General features: G+C 43.7%; 1 protein-coding gene and 1 long non-coding RNA gene across 2 annotated transcripts in view; one reads left to right on the plus strand and one right to left on the minus strand.

The window, feature by feature from the left end:
• The window catches only part of trpm4a (transient receptor potential cation channel, subfamily M, member 4a), a 92,073-nt gene that overhangs the window by 59,905 nt on the left and 16,404 nt on the right, over positions 1–15,764 (plus strand). The window contains exons 23-26 of the mRNA XM_015969238.3: positions 528–693; positions 775–956; positions 1,199–1,331; positions 6,672–6,744. Coding sequence (XP_015824724.3) covers positions 528–693; positions 775–956; positions 1,199–1,331; positions 6,672–6,744 — 554 coding nt within the window. The remainder of the gene's footprint in view (positions 1–527; positions 694–774; positions 957–1,198; positions 1,332–6,671; positions 6,745–15,764) is intronic.
• On the minus strand, positions 11,311–15,352 carry LOC107391798 (uncharacterized). Its single transcript, XR_008563500.2, has 4 exons — positions 15,093–15,352; positions 11,754–11,857; positions 11,487–11,665; positions 11,311–11,411 (listed from the first exon to the last, which is right to left on the minus strand). It is a non-coding gene; the product is annotated as an uncharacterized lncRNA (long non-coding RNA).

Genomic DNA, 15,764 nt, shown 5'->3' on the forward strand with positions numbered 1-15,764 from the left:
TATCATCTAATAAAGAAAACAGTTAGCATGCTATTAAAGGTGCAATGCGAGATGGCTGAGCTAACTAACACATTCAACTCCTGTCTGGGAGAGGGTGTGAATTTGGTCTCCAGAAATTGGACTCGAGAGTTCCACTGACCTTTGGTGCTTCTAGATTCTGATTCCTGAAATGTTTTCCGACATCTTGACCTTTTCGGTATTTTAGCCATAAAGTATTTCACTGGGATTTCATGGGATCAGTAAAACAATCAAGTGCATCACCGTATGGTGTGGAGGAAGATGTGATATTTCACACAACTTAAATTTTGGATTTGTTTTCATCTCTTTTGAGTCTGAACTGAACTCTGTGGGTGAGTGAATAACTATTTAGTTGTAAAGTGCCTTGGGCGGTTCTAAGAATCCAGAAGGCGTTATGTTTTTTAATTGATGTATTTCATTCTTGAGGGAGAAACAGATGAGACTGCCGTTGCCTAGCAACAGTTGTCTTAAAGTGGATCTGATGTGCTTTTCTGAATTTATTTCCTCAGCTGATAAACTGAGACAAATGGAGTGCACATACAACTCTACAGAAATCAAGGCGGGAGCAGAACCCTGTTTGAGCATCTATGCCAACTGGCTGGTTGTGGTCCTCCTTGTGATCTTCCTGTTGTTTACCAACATCGTACTGGTGAACCTGCTCATCGCCATGTTCAGGTTCCAGCTTGATGCCAGTCAACTCATTCAGACTGTCTGACTGGAGAAAGATTTCCTCATGTTGTAATTTTCTGTCTGCAGCTACACCTTTTCCAAAGTTCAAGAGAACAGCGACATCTACTGGAAGTTTCAGCGCTACAACTTGATCGTGGAGTACCACTACAGGCCGTGCGTGGCACCACCCTTCATCATATTCTCCCATATCCAGATTTTCATCAAGAGAAAGATTCGTCGTGTTGCTTCAGTCAAGAGTCAACACTTTGGTGAGACATTGGCAGATATAAGAGATATTATGAAAGCACAGAGAGCAGCAGTGACATACATGCTGGCTCCAGTTAAACATTTTATTATCTAGGAGAAAGTTCACCTCTTTCAATTCCAGAGTTTTAGCTATCAGGGCCTAATAAACTGTCCTGGGCATAAATGAGTGAACTTTGTTTTTGGCTTTAGATGTGGGTTACTTCTGATTTGATTCATTCCATTTTTCTCTTGTTTTTTGTTTTAGTTCTGGAGCTGGAAGAATGGGCCGCCAGCAAGCTCAAAACATGGGAGACAATTCAGAAAGAAAACCTTCTATCTGCTCAGAGTAAACAGCAGAGGGAGAGCGACACGGCTCGACTCCAGCGGACATCTGACAAGTAAGTTTCTGAAGCCTGACTAGTATCCCAGATGCTAGACATAATATTAACATATATTTTTATCCCACAACCAAAATCATTAAAACTAGATTTTTACGGCCCTCAGCTCGCCTAGGAGATGATAGTGGGAGAGGGCGTAAAGAAGGTTGTGTAAAGGACAGGACAAACTAAGTAGTACTCTCTTGAAGGAGGTTTATTAACTAAAAGTCACTGCTTTATGCAGGAAAAAGGATAAAATGATGCAAAACAAGAGACGTCCAAAACTGGGAATTAACAACGATAATAATATTAAACACAAAGATCATCCACAATTGGGTAAACAACACTAAGATTAATAAACAAAGAGGTAACACGTGGGTAAATAACAATAAACAACTAAACACAATGCGCCGGGACTAAACCGGGTAAAAGGAAGGAATTTGGAGGAACGCCAAAAACTCCACCAAAAGGGTGAGCTGAACTCTTTTACGAGTATGCTAGTGAAACACAAACAAGCTCTATATTTCGAGGGAGGATAATCTAACCCCATAGGTATCAAACGAGACTTTAACGTCAGGTTTTTCTAGGAGGGGCAAAAGAGGAACACTCGCTCTAACACCAGGCCTCTTCTAAGCTTCCCTCCTCGAATGTCAGAAGGAGCTGCCTTTTAACAGGGAGCGCACTGATTGAAATGAGCTGCACCTGATTCAGTTAGAGCCAGGAGAGCAGGCTGTAGCGATGAGGCCACCTTGTGGCCACCAAAACAGACAGCGTCTGTCACATAGATGAATTGTTTTTCTTGCAAAAATTTTGTTTGAATGCTGGATAGCTGAAGCTGCCATTTGTCTGTTGTTAAAATGTCAACTATATGCTGCTAGTTTTAAGTGTATAGAGCTCAGAAAGATCAGAAACAGCAGTATGTTATAGGCTCAATATTACACTTTTTATATTCATTTCAATGAGACTTGTTTGGAGTGATACTTTTTTTCTCTCCCCGTGTCCTGTCTGGCTGTGAAGCAAACAGAATTGATGTCTGAATTCTGCTAGAAGAAGAAGAAAATATCATTTCTATAGCGCCTCTCAAGATAAAAATCACGAGGCGCTTCACAAAAACAAAAAATGTAAAAATATAAAAAAGCATTTAGAAAATGTTTCAAAATATATTTAAAATGAGCAAAAACAGACAATTGTGATATAAAAATGTTAAGAAAGAGAGAGAGTGAATAGGAAAGAGGGAAATCAGTGGATCCTGAGGAAGGTGGAATAGGTGGGGAGAGCAGAATAAAGAGAGAGTGGTGAAGAAGGTCATACAAAAGCCAGCTTGAACAAGTGAGTCTTCAGCTGCTTTTTGAAGGAGACCACTGAGTCCACTGATGTCAGACTCAGGGGGAGAGAGTTCCAGAGTCTGGGGGCCACAGCAGCAAATGATCTGTCACCTTTGACCTTTAGCCTGGTGCTGCACAACCAGTAGGCTTTGAACACTGGACCTCAGGGACCTGCTGGGGGTGTAGGGACTGAGAAGATCACCAATGTAAGATGGTGGTTGTCCATGTAAGGCCCTATAGACCAGAACCAGGATCTTGAAATGAACCCTGAAGTTGACTGGCAGCCAGTGAAGCTGGAGGAGAAGCGGGGTGATGTGGTGACAAGCCTTACAGATTCACTCTCAGGTGGAGCATCAAAGCGTCTGCTGTTAATGTCACGCCTGATACTTAAAACTTTATTGTTATTAATTTTGAATGTTTTTTAATTCCAACTGGACACGGAGACAGAGGTGAAAGAAAAAGGAAGACACAAAGGTGGGGAGGGGGGGGGTCCATGGCAATAAACAATCAATGTTGAACAAGAGTCTGCTTCTAGACCTGCAGAAGAAGAAAAACAACACACAACAATACAACAGGAGCATGCAATCAACCTGATGAGGAAATATAAAATCAACATTGTTTAACTGAACAATCACACGATAATAAATCACAGTGCATTAAGTGCCATCCACAACCTTAAGACATGTGTTGAATGTGCCCAAGTCCATACTTATGAGAGCACCATGTGAGCACCTGTGTGTGTACACGCGCTTGTTTATGTAAGGTTTCTCTATAGGAGCGTCCAATAGAGAGTGTGAGGGACCACAGATCTGCCCCCAAAGATGTGTAGGAGATAGAGGGAGCTCCAAGTCTCAGAGATCCAGGAGCTGCCCCAGTGATCCTTATGCACTTGTGTTGCCACGGTGACAGATGACAGGAATCGGCTTCAATATAGTTATGTCCAATGTCCCATGACCTTTTTAAATTTTAATTAATGTTTCTATGTAAAGGTATTTTCCTATAGTAGTCTCTAAAATGATCTAAATGTTGTTGTTAAGCACGTAGCCTTGGTAAGGCAGAATACAAATAAAAGTTAAGACAAGACTCCTGAGACCAAGCCGGCCGATTTGATGTATCATATAAGTGGGTGCGTATTTCCGTTTGACCACTAGATGGTTGAAACCTCTCATAGACTTGTTTAACTACACCATTGCTACGCTACACTGCTCACTACCGGGGTTGTCCTTTGTCATCCGTTCTGTTCATTACCTCCATGGAAAATATTTCTATTAGTAGCTGTAGGGTGGAGGGTGTCGAGCCTGCAACCTTCCGACTACTACTGCCCCTTCTCTTTAGTTTTTGCAGATTTCGGTTCCATCAAACCTTCAGCACTTGTTAGGAAGATTTACGGGCTGATTCTATCCGCCAATCAGAGATTTACAGCCAAGTGTGAAGCTGCTGGGATGTAGATCAGCACCTCTGTTACACCCCCAGGTCATCTAGGAAACCTGGAGCAACAAAAAAAGAATATATTCTCTAGTTCAGAATGTAACTCAAAGGTTTTATTTAACAGAACGGATCCATAAACACAAGGAACACTCACACCAAAATGATCGGCAGCAACAACACATGGTAACAACTATTTTACCTCTAATCAGCCAAATTTATACAAAATACCAAAAGATCATCACAGTGGGGATTCCACCACCTGTGATGAATCTTAATTATAAAAGATTTGAGTGTAGGGCTGTCCCTGCACAAAAAGGTGAATCGGCTAAAAGAGATTCACAGGTACTGAGCTTCCCAAGCACTGAATTACACAAAGTTGTTACACTAAAGGTGACTTTAAGTGACTAAATCTAAGCACGCTGAGACAACAGATCATAGACAACTTCTCTGGTCTGCTGCTCCCTGAAGATGTGAGCCAGGAGGTTTTTATGCCCCCAGTCCTCAATCAGCAGGTGATTATCATCTCCAGCAGCTTGCTGCTTCAGGGTGGAGCAGGGCAGAGTGGAGGGAGCCAGGTGCTGCAAATCAGCTCCTCAGGTACAATACAAGGAGGACATTTATTAAACACTAAAGCCAAGCAGCGGTGAACGTAACACTCCCCTTCTTAGAATGAAAGTTCCCAACTTTAATACAAAAACCTTAAACTAGATAACAAGCCCCCTGCACCAGCCACTCGTGAGGCAAACAAAGCACTGTCGTGTTGTGGAATTGCTGGGAGGTGACGAGCGACTGTGACGCTGCCTGATGGACCACAGAAGTCCCAGCGTGTGCAGGTATGATGGTTCCATACATGACGAACAAGACGTCCCATCTCGAGGGGTTTGCAAACCTCGAGCCGTCTGATCTGAGATCCGTCCCGGGATTCCGGATTAGCCACATCAAGTTAGGCGATGAGTCCAATGCAGTCCTTCAAATCATAAAAAAAAATGTCATAGCAAAAGACAGTGTGTAACATCTCTGACCTGTTTCACAGTCATGTGGTGTAGCAGGTACCCCCATTTACCAGAGCCTCATCATTACATTAGGCTCTGGGGAAGCTGGCAGGTAGAGTCACCAACGGGAGCGCAGGGATCAAAGCAAACTTAGTGGCCGCAGCGGAGCAAAGACAGTTTAGTGACACGAAAACTTCCATACTGCAGGCCACTTATTCCAACACGTCCATCACCAAAACAAGTTGTCCATGCCTCGTTCCATATGCAATTTGTCACCGCCACCATTCCACACCCATGACCTCCAATCCAAAGTCATGGTTGTCAACCAGAAAAGGCTGGATTACAAATTTGGATTGGGACAAAGGTCCTACCTCAAAATTAGTTAACTTGTTCATGAGTGAGGGAAGAGGGGAGCTGGTGTTTCAGGTGTGCCTAAGCATTCAGCTGGACCTCACATCAGAATGGAAGCAGATGGAGGGGGCCACTTTCAGGGTGTCCCTGTTGAGGCTCTCTTGGCTGATGGGTAAATTCAAAATGATTTGGGAGTCTCAGATGACTCTCTGCTGAATTCCCATTTAACGTCTTTGAAACGTGTCATGAATATGTACAAACTAGAGGACTTGTGTAAAGGACTCTTTGACTTTGTGCCCGACAGAAATGAGATGGATTTAAAAATTGGTCCCTTCGGGGTCTTACATCCTATAAGTCATTTCTCCACAAGGGGTCACTCAAGAGTTTTGAGACTTTACAAAATGAATGTGGTTTAGAAAAAGTAGACTTTCACAGATTTTTACAAGTCAGGTATCACATTAACCAAAATATGAAAAAGGTAATTAGTGCTGGAGAGGTGGGTTTTCCACAAGTTTTCGTGCTATTCTTGAAACTGGGTCAATGTAATAAAGTGGTTTCCACAATATACAAGGGAATTCAGTTATCTAAACCAGGGGACATGGATTAAATGTGAAGGAAGTGGGAGATGGAAGTTCAAGAACTAATTCCAGCAGAACTGTGGGGAGAGATATGCCAGCTTCAGTGGACATTCACAGAATCAACTTCATGGCGGGAATTCTGCTGGAAGAACATTGCAAGATTCTTCATCACACCATTCAGAAAACACACCTGGGTACTGGTGACTCCTGCTGGAGACTATGTGGGGCTGATGGAGCAAATCATGGACACATTTTCTGGGAATGTTTATGTTTATGTTTATTTATTTGGCAGACGCTTTTATCCAAAGCGACTTACAATTTATAACCTATAGGGCATGTTGTGATCTGTGGGGGGAAACCGGAGTACCCAGGAAATCCACGCATGCATGGGGAGAACACGCAACTCCACGCAGAAAGGCCGCAGCCGAGTTTCGAACCTGTAACCTTCGTGCTGCAAGGCAACAGTGCTAACCACTGCGCCACCATGCAGGGAATGTAGTGCAATGCGGGGTTGTTGGGATGAAATTCATAGAGAATGTTTTTGGAGTCCACTTAAGTGCACAATTGTGTACGTGGGTGTAGCACCAGATAAGCTGAATTAATATGATAGAAAGACGTTTAACCCTAACCCTAAACAGAAGTGAAAGTGAAGATGTGTAAATGAAGTCCTTCTGTGTGTTTCTTTAGGGTGGACAGTGTTCTGAAACAGATGGCAGAAATCCGAGACCAGGACAGAAGATTGCAGCAAGTGGAGACTCAGGTCAGCAGGATTTTAAAAGACTACACTTCCTCCCTGATAATTGATGAGAAATCTTAAGATCTTCATTGGTTGTGAAACAGTAAAACTCCAGAAAATAACTTGCTGCTGCTTCCTATCCATCTCTCAGGGTTCAGAATAGAATGATTAACAGGGTGGACTGAGCCACCAAACAGCCTAAAACTGTGTGTGAACATGTGTATACACAGCCTCAGGGCTATCACTCGCACGCACACACACACACACACACACACACACACACAGACACACACACACACACACACACACACACACACACACACACACACACACAATAAATATCTAGTGCATGGGTGTAAGAAGCATAAAAATTGTGGGGGGTACATGATTAGAGTGTGTGTGTGTGTGTGTGCATGCGTGTGTGTGTGCGTGCGTGCGTGCATGTGTGTGTGTGTGTGTGTGTGTGTGTGTGTGTGTGTGTGTGTGTGTGTGTGTGTGTGTGTGTGTGGGTGTGTGTGTGTGTTGGAGGGGGGGCACAAAAAATGAAAATGGTGTAGATGACATTTCCTGCATTCTGGTGTATTTACACATGTTGTTACACCTATTTTACCTACAGTAGTAAAAGTTTAACTCAGTAACTATCGTTCACCTCAAACCTCTCGCTGAAAATACTAAAACACAAAAAAAATAGACACAAAATGTTGATTGTTTGTTTATTTTATTCTTGTCGATAAGAATACCTGCAGGTGGCTATAGACTGAATTTGAGTTTAATGAACCATTTTAACATTTAATAACAACCACACCTCTTAATTATATCCTTAATTTACACAGAACAAAAATATAAACACAACATTTTTGTTTTTGCTCCCATTTTTCAAGAGCTGAACTATGAAAATATGTCTACATGCACAAAAGACCCATGACTCTCACACGTGGTTCTGAAATCTGTCTACATGTGTGTTAGTGAGCACTTTACCAAGAAAATCCATCCAACCTCACAGGTGTGGCATATCAAGGGGCTGATTAGACATAAATTATGCACAGGTGTGCCTTAGACTGCCCACAACAAAGGGACACCCTGACATGTGCACAGTTTTGTGTGAAACTGCTGAATACTGGCAGGAACTGGAAAACGCTGTCGTATACGCCGATCCAGAGCATCCCAAACATGCTCCATGGGTGACATGTCTGGTGAGTATGCTGGCCATGCAAAAACTGGGATGTTTTCAGCTTCCAGGATTTGTGTCCAGATCCTTGCAATATGGGTCCATGTGTTATCATGCTGCCACATGAGGTGATGGTCGTGGATGAATGGCACATAAATGGGCCTCAGGATCTCGTCACATATGCCTGCCCATACCAGTACCCCACTGCCACCATGGGCCACTCGTTCCACAATGATGACATCAGCAAACTGCTCACCTACACAACACCACACACTCAGTCTACCATTTGCCCAAAACAGTGAGAACCAGGACCCATCTGTGAACATACCACCTCTCCAACATGCCAAACGCCACTGAATATGAGTGTTTGCCCACTCAAGTAGGTCCTGCTGTCAGGTCCAGACGACGTCGAGGTGAGGACGATGAGCATGCAGATGAGCTTCCCTGAGACAGTTTCTGACAGTTTGTGCAAAAATTCTCTGGTTGTGCAAACCGATTGTTGTTGCAGCTGTCCAGGTGACTTTTCTATGATCATCCTGGAGGTGAACATGCTGGATGTGAAGGTCCTGGGCTGGTGTGGTCACATGTGGTCTGCAGTTGTGAGGCCGGTTGGATTTTGCCAAATTCTGTGAAACGCATTTGGAGACGGCTTATGGTAGGGAAAGTAACATTCTTTTCCTGGGCAACAGCTCTTGTAGACATTCCTGCAGTCAGCATGCCAATTGGACACTCCCTCAAAGGTTGCGACATCTGTGGCATTGTGCTGTTTGATCAAACTGCACATTTCAGGGTGTCCTTTTATTGTGGGCAGTATAAGGCACACCTGTACATTATTCATGCTGTCTAATCAGCCCCTTGATATGCCACACTTGTGAGGTGGGATGGAGTTTCTTGGTAAAAGAAAAGTGCTCACTAACACACATGCAGACAGATTTCAGAACCATATTTGAGAGTCATGGGTTTTTTGTGCATGTAGACAAAGTTTCAGATGTTTGATTTCAGCTCATGAAAAATGGGAGCAAAAACAAAAGTTTGCATTTATATTTTTGTTCAGTGTACAAAGCAACAATTTAATTTATCCCAGTCTTAATATTATTATTACTAGCCAAATTGAAAATACAGATATCAGCAGGTATTTTGTTAGTAGTAGAAATTTTATGTAAGGATATCCAACAACTGCACTGATCTGAGACAAACCCAAATCCTTAAAAAAAACCTAAGCAACATTTATCAGGCAGATTGGATATATATTCCGGATATATATGATAACATTCTTATTATCCATAATGAACACTTGAGATTTCTCAAATATAATTAGTCTTAGGACAAATGATGTCACATTTGCCATTCATGTGTTTGCAGTACAAGACTGAGGTTCCTCCCAGCTGAAATGAAAGTAGTTCTATTTTAAATGTAAGTTCAGATATTAAAATAAAATCACTGATAGCTGGACGTTGTTTCATTGCATCTGTTTTAAATTAGACATTTTACTAGTAACAGTTGAATTACAGGTGAGAGTTTCTCCTGGTCAGATTTCATTAACTTTAACTAAGAACAGTAGATTGGATCAGAACCACAGAACCAGTCTGCCTAATAAATGTTTAAACAGCCAGAGAGCCTAGCTGATGAATAACACTGACTAGCTGTCATGACGTGCAGGTGAGGAGATCGGAGGTGAGGATCCAAATGCAGAGGAAGCAGGCAGGCAAACAGACCGGGAACATTCAAAGGGTTTTTAATAAAACATGCAGGACAACGAAACAATGAACCAACAAGACAAAAAGGATTGAAAGGGTTTAAATACAGGAGGAGCTGGGACCTTGGGTGATTGGGAGATGGGAGGCAGGTGGGAGCAATTAACATGGACAAAGGACTGAAAAGAATGGGGAGACAGGACAGAGTGTGACACTAGCCAGCTAACTCCAGTAAGACCTGTCCTGTGGGACTTCTTAACTTACTTTATGATTCTTTGTACGATGCCCATCTGGTGACACTGAGGAAGAAAGATGAACTCCGCAACATTTACCATTGTTTTCCGGCGTGCGGTTTTGCAGGTGGCCTTGACACAAGACATGAAGCATAACGCTGCTGCCCATGGTGCTGAAAGAAATCAGCTTATCGATGGCATGTCCATCGACATATATACTGGACAATATGTTTCCATAGGCTCCAATTATAAGTTTTTGTGCCAAAATAGGAGGTGGCCACCACCGCCATTTTGACCGTGTCACCGTCAAACTCAGACAATTCCAAAAAAGAGAAAAGAGGTGGAGCTGAGGGTGGGGCTGTAAGGCTGGGATCAAATGACGACACCAATCGAACTGAAGCAATGTAGCTACAAGCTAACCCAAAGCTAATGCGGAGGTGGGAGTTAAGCTAACAGAAGTAGCTACGTAGCTACAACCGGAGTTAACTGTGCACAACACCGGAGCTTCTGAGTCAGAGATGCGCCGCGCTGACCGCTGGGTAAAACCGAGTGGAACACAGAGGTCTCCCGAGAGCTCCACTAGCAGCAGCAGACAGGTGCCGCTGCGATCAGAGATGCACCGAGCTGCCGCTGAGGGGACCATGCCGATAGTCGGAACCCAGCTCCACCAACATATTTCAACCCATTTTCTAAAGTGCAGCATTATGTTAAATGCACTGGGTTTTACCCTATTACATTTAAATTTCATGGTTAAACAGTACATGTTAAAATCTAAGCTCAGCTAGTGCAAGAGCGTCAGTGACCTAAAATACATAAATATAATTTTACTTACTGAAAAAAATGAAGTGGAGACTCCTTGGATGCTCTATTAGTGCAATTAATACCACAGCAAGTCATTTTGTCCAACAATTGCACAAATAATATCCAAAAAGAATGCACAAATGCTACAACTAATGGTCTAAGTTGAGAGACTGAAAATGGCAGATTAGTTTTCAGGCGAGGCCAAGGCTCAGACTGAGGCCTTTCTCCGGAGCTAGATCTATTAAACCTAAAACATGTTTTGGAATCAGGCTGTAAACAATGAGTTAATAACTCGTTCCCATGCATGAAGGATCTCGTGGCCTCGTGTTAATAACTCGTGGGAACGTGTTAAGTATCTAGTGGCCACGAGTTTTTTTTTCTCTCAATGTCAGCAGACAGGTTCCGTATATTCATGAGAAATCTCCTGATATCCATGTCTGTGGAGGGATCAGACATGGAAAAAACCTATTGTTGGAGTGAATTCTCCTTCCCCAGCTTCACAAGCCTGCACTGAAGTTTCACTTCGGTTCTATATTGTCTTGTTTTTGTTTTTTTACTTGACCTCCCTCCATGTGCAATAGTTTCTGGACCCTTCTCCAATAGTGTCTGGAACATTCTCCAATAGTGTCTGGAACATTCTGTCATGATGGGTGGTAATTTCTTAACTCACATGAACAATCACTCAGGGATAAGGTAAGAGGTGATAATACAATATCTTTATTTTAGAAAAAAAACAACAAAGGGAAAACTAAGGGCGCTGATCCAAACGGGACAGGAAACGAGGCAACTCCGACTCTAAGAAGAACAACAGTGAGAGTGATTAGAAACTGAGAACCAGGAAATGTATAAAAATGAGAGGAACGGGCTTACTGAGTTGAGCAGGACGAGGGGCAGGAGGGAGAGGCAAGTCAGGTTGATGCAGGGAGGAGATGGTCGCTGGAGGAGATGCTGGATCCAGGAAGGCAGGTGAGCGGTGGAGAGCAGGAGGCCAGGAAAGCTGAACGACGCTGTGATAAAGCACACCTCAGGCGGGTGGAGGGAATACAGGGCTGGTACAGACAAGAATGCAGAGCTGGATTAGTACAGGTAAAACGAGTCTTGGAGTCAAGGCACAGATAAGGATGTGGCTAGATGTACCCAACAGTAATCAACCGGCAATGAGGTGTGGCAGCACCACTCCTTAAATCCTCTGGCCAGGCTGATGGTAATTAGCTGCAGCTGCTGCTCCCCAACATGCTCACCTGCAAACAATGAAGGGAAAATAGCAGCAGCAGCAGAGAGAAGGCAGAACCATGACACATTCTCCAATAGTGTCTGGAACCTTCTCCAATAGTGTACGTACACTTCTCCAATAGTGTCTGAACCCTTCTCCAATAGTGTCTGGAACCTTCTCCAATAGTGTATGGACACTTCTCCAATAGTGTATGGACCCTTCTCCAATAGTCTCTGGACCCTTCTCCAATAGTGTCTGGACCCTTCTCCAACAGTGCATGGACCCATCTCCAATAGTGTCTGGAACTGTCTCCAGTAGTGTGTGGACCATTCTCCAATAGTGTCTGGAACTGTCTCCAATAATGTCTGGGCCCTTCTCCAATAGTGTCTGGAACTGTCTCCAATAGTGTATGGAGCCTTCTCCAATAGTGTATGGACACTTCTCCAATAATGTCTGGACCCTTCTCCAATAGTGTCTGGAACTGTCTCCAATAGTGTATGGACCATTCTTCAATAGTGTCTGGAACTGTCTCTAATAGTGTATGGACCATTCTCCAATAGTGTCTGGAACCATCTCCAGCAGTGTCTGGAACCTTCTCCATTAATGTATGGACCATTCTCCAATAGTGTCTGGAATCATCTCTAGTTGTGTCTGGAACCTTCTCCAATAGTGTGTGGACACGTAGTGTCTGGACCCTTATCCAATAGTGTCTGGAACTGCCTCCAATAGTGTATGGACCATTCTCCAATAATGTCTGGAACCGTCTCCAATATTGTCTGGACCCTTCTCCAATAGTGTCTGGACCCTTCTCCAACAGTGTCCGGGATTGGCTCCAATAGTGTATGGACCATTCTCCAATCGTGTTTGGGCCCTTCTCCAATAATGTCTGGACCCTTCTCCAACAGTGTCTGGAACCGTCTCCTATAGTGTACGGACACTTCTCCAATAGTGTCTGTACCCTTCTCCAATAGTGTCTGTACAGTTCTCCAATAGTGTCTAGATCCTTCTCCAATAGTGTATGGACCCTTCTCCAATAGTATATGGACCAATATCCAATAGTGTCTGTACCTTTCTCCAATAGTCTCTGGACCCTTCTCCAATAGTGTCTGGACTCTTCTCCAACAGTTTATGGACCCATCTCCAATAGTGTCTGGAACTGTCTCTAATAGTGTATGGACCATTCTCCAATAGTGTCTGGAACCATCTCCAGCAGTGTCTGGAACCTTCTCCATTAATGTATGGACCATTCTCCAATAATGTCTGGACCCTTCTCCAACAGTGTCTGGAACCGTCTCCTATAGTGTACGGACACTTCTCCAATAGTGTCTGGACCCTTCTCCAATAGTGTACGGACCCTTCTCCAATAGTGTATGGACCCTTCTCCAATAGTGTCTGGACCCTTCTCCAATAGTGTTTGGATCCTTCTCCAATAGTGTCTGGACCCTTCTCCAACAGTGTATGGACCCATCTCGAGTAGTGTCTGGAACTGTCTCCAATAGTGTATGGAACCTTCTCCATTAGTGTATGGACACTTCTCCAATAATGTCTCGACCTTTCTCCAATAGTGTCTGGAACTATCTCCAATAGTGTATTGACCCTTCTCCAATAGTGTCTGGAACTGGCTCCAATAGTGTATGGACCATTCTCCAATCATGTCTGGGCCCTTCTCCAATACTGTCTGGGCCCTTCTCCAATAGTGTCTGAAACTGTCTCCAATAGTGTCTGGAATCATCTCTAGTTGTGTCTGGAACCTTCTCCAATAGTGTGTGGACACGTAGTGTCTGGACCCTTATCCAATAGTGTCTGTAACCTTCTCCAATAGTGTCTGTACCGTTCTCCAATAGTGTCTAGATCCTTCTCCAATAGTGTATGGACCCTTCTCCAATAGTATATGGACCAATATCCAATAGTGTCTGTACCTTTCTCCAATAGTCTCTGGACCCTTCTCCAATAGTGTCTGGACTCTTCTCCAACAGTTTATGGACCCATCTCCAATAGTGTCTGGAACTGTCTCCAATAGTGTATTGTCCATTCTCCAATAGTGTCTGGAACTGTCTCCAGTCATGTCTGGGCCCTTCTCCAATAGTGTCCTGAACAGTCTCCAATAGTGTATGGACCATTCTCCAGCAGTGTCTGGGCCCTTCTCCAATACTGTCTGGACCCTTCCCCAATAGTATCTGGACCCTTCTCCAATCATGTCTGGACCCTTCTCCAATAGCGTATGGACCCTTCTCCAATCATGTCTGGACCCTTCTCCAATAGTGTATGGACCATTCTCCAATAGTGTATTGACCCTTCTCCAATAGCGTATGGACCCTTCTCCAATAGTGTATGGACCATTCTCCAATAGTGTATTGACCCTTCTCCAATAGTGTATGGACCCTTCTCCAATATTGTCTGGACCCTTCTCCAATAGTGTCTGTACCCTTCTCCAATAGTGTATGGACCCTTCTCCAATAGTGTATGGACCCTTCTCCAATCATGTCTGGACCCTTCTCCAATTGCGTATGGACCCTTCTCCAAAGTGTATGGACCCCTCTACAAATAGTGTATGCACCCTTCTCCAATAGTGTATGGACCCTTCTCCAATAGTGTCTGGACTCTTCTCCAATAGTGTCTGGAACCTTCTCCAATAGTGCATGGACCCTTCTCCAATAGTGTATGGACCATTCTCCAATAGTGTATGGACCCTTCTCCAGTAGTGTCTGAAACCTTCTCCAGTAGTGTATGAACACTTCGCCAATAGTGTATGGACCCTTCTCCATTAGTGTATGGACCATTCTCCAATAGTGTCTGGACCCTTCTCCAATAATGTATGGCTGCATCGGCCTGAATATGCAGTCTCCGGGTCTGCAGCGATACTCTTCTCTCCATGTGCGCACTAGAGCGAATCGATCAGGAAAACATGGAATGGATTTCAGCAGACTGAGTAATTTCTACTTAATCAAGTGGAATGGATTTCTTTGAGAATGCTCAAATGAGCGTGGACTAAATGTGGGGGGGACCAAATGGGTCATTTTTAAAAGTGGGGAGACAACTCCCCTTCTGACAAAATGGTTCTGATGCCTATGATCTAGTGCTTGTCTGCATTATTGTGCTCAGGGATTGCTGAGATATTCCAGTCCTCTGTGCTTTAAATCCTAAAAAAATGTAAATGTTTATATGAGGAACTATTCCTTTACAATGTTCATTATGTCATGTTCTTAAATACTTAAGGACATAATTTTTTGATTCGGACATGTATGGTTATGTTATGAGTTTACCTTGACATGCTTCGACCAGTGACTGCGGTCTTCAGAAGTGTCACAGATGTTTGTGTGACGCTTCTTTATCAGCTGTTCTTCTGGTGGGCTTGACCAACCCGTTTCTGTCAGATCTGCTGGGTCTGTCACGCACACCCCCCGCTGGCTTGTCTTTGAAATTCCTTAGAAATAATGAAATAGGAACAGTTGAACGAGGGGGGGCTATCAGCTGCCTCGCACCTGGGATTCCCTTCTCCAAAGACGCGCCAGCGGGGGGGGGTGGGGGGGTGGGGAGGGGGGGAGTTGTTCCGCAAAAATAAACAATAATAAACAAGAGTCTGCTTCTAGACCTGCAGAAAGAGAAAGAGTAGAAAAAAAAGGGACACACAACAATACAACAGGAGCAAGCTATTGTTGTGTCAACTTGACGAAATATACAATCAGCATTGTTTAACTGAACAATCACATGATAACAAATCATAGTGCATTTGGTGGCAACGACAGCCTTAAGACATGTGTTGAACGTGCCCAAGCCCAAACTTTTGAGAGCACCATGTGAGCACCTTTGTGTGTGTACATGCGCTTTTTTATGTAAGGTTTCTCTATAAAAGCATCCAATAGAGAGTGTGGGGGGCCACAGATCTGCCCCCCAAAGATGTGTAGGAGACGGAGGGAGCTCCAAGTCCCAGACGC

Source organism: Nothobranchius furzeri, chromosome 18, assembly GCF_043380555.1.
Source record: "Nothobranchius furzeri strain GRZ-AD chromosome 18, NfurGRZ-RIMD1, whole genome shotgun sequence".
Taxonomy (NCBI): Eukaryota; Metazoa; Chordata; class Actinopteri; order Cyprinodontiformes; family Nothobranchiidae; genus Nothobranchius; species Nothobranchius furzeri.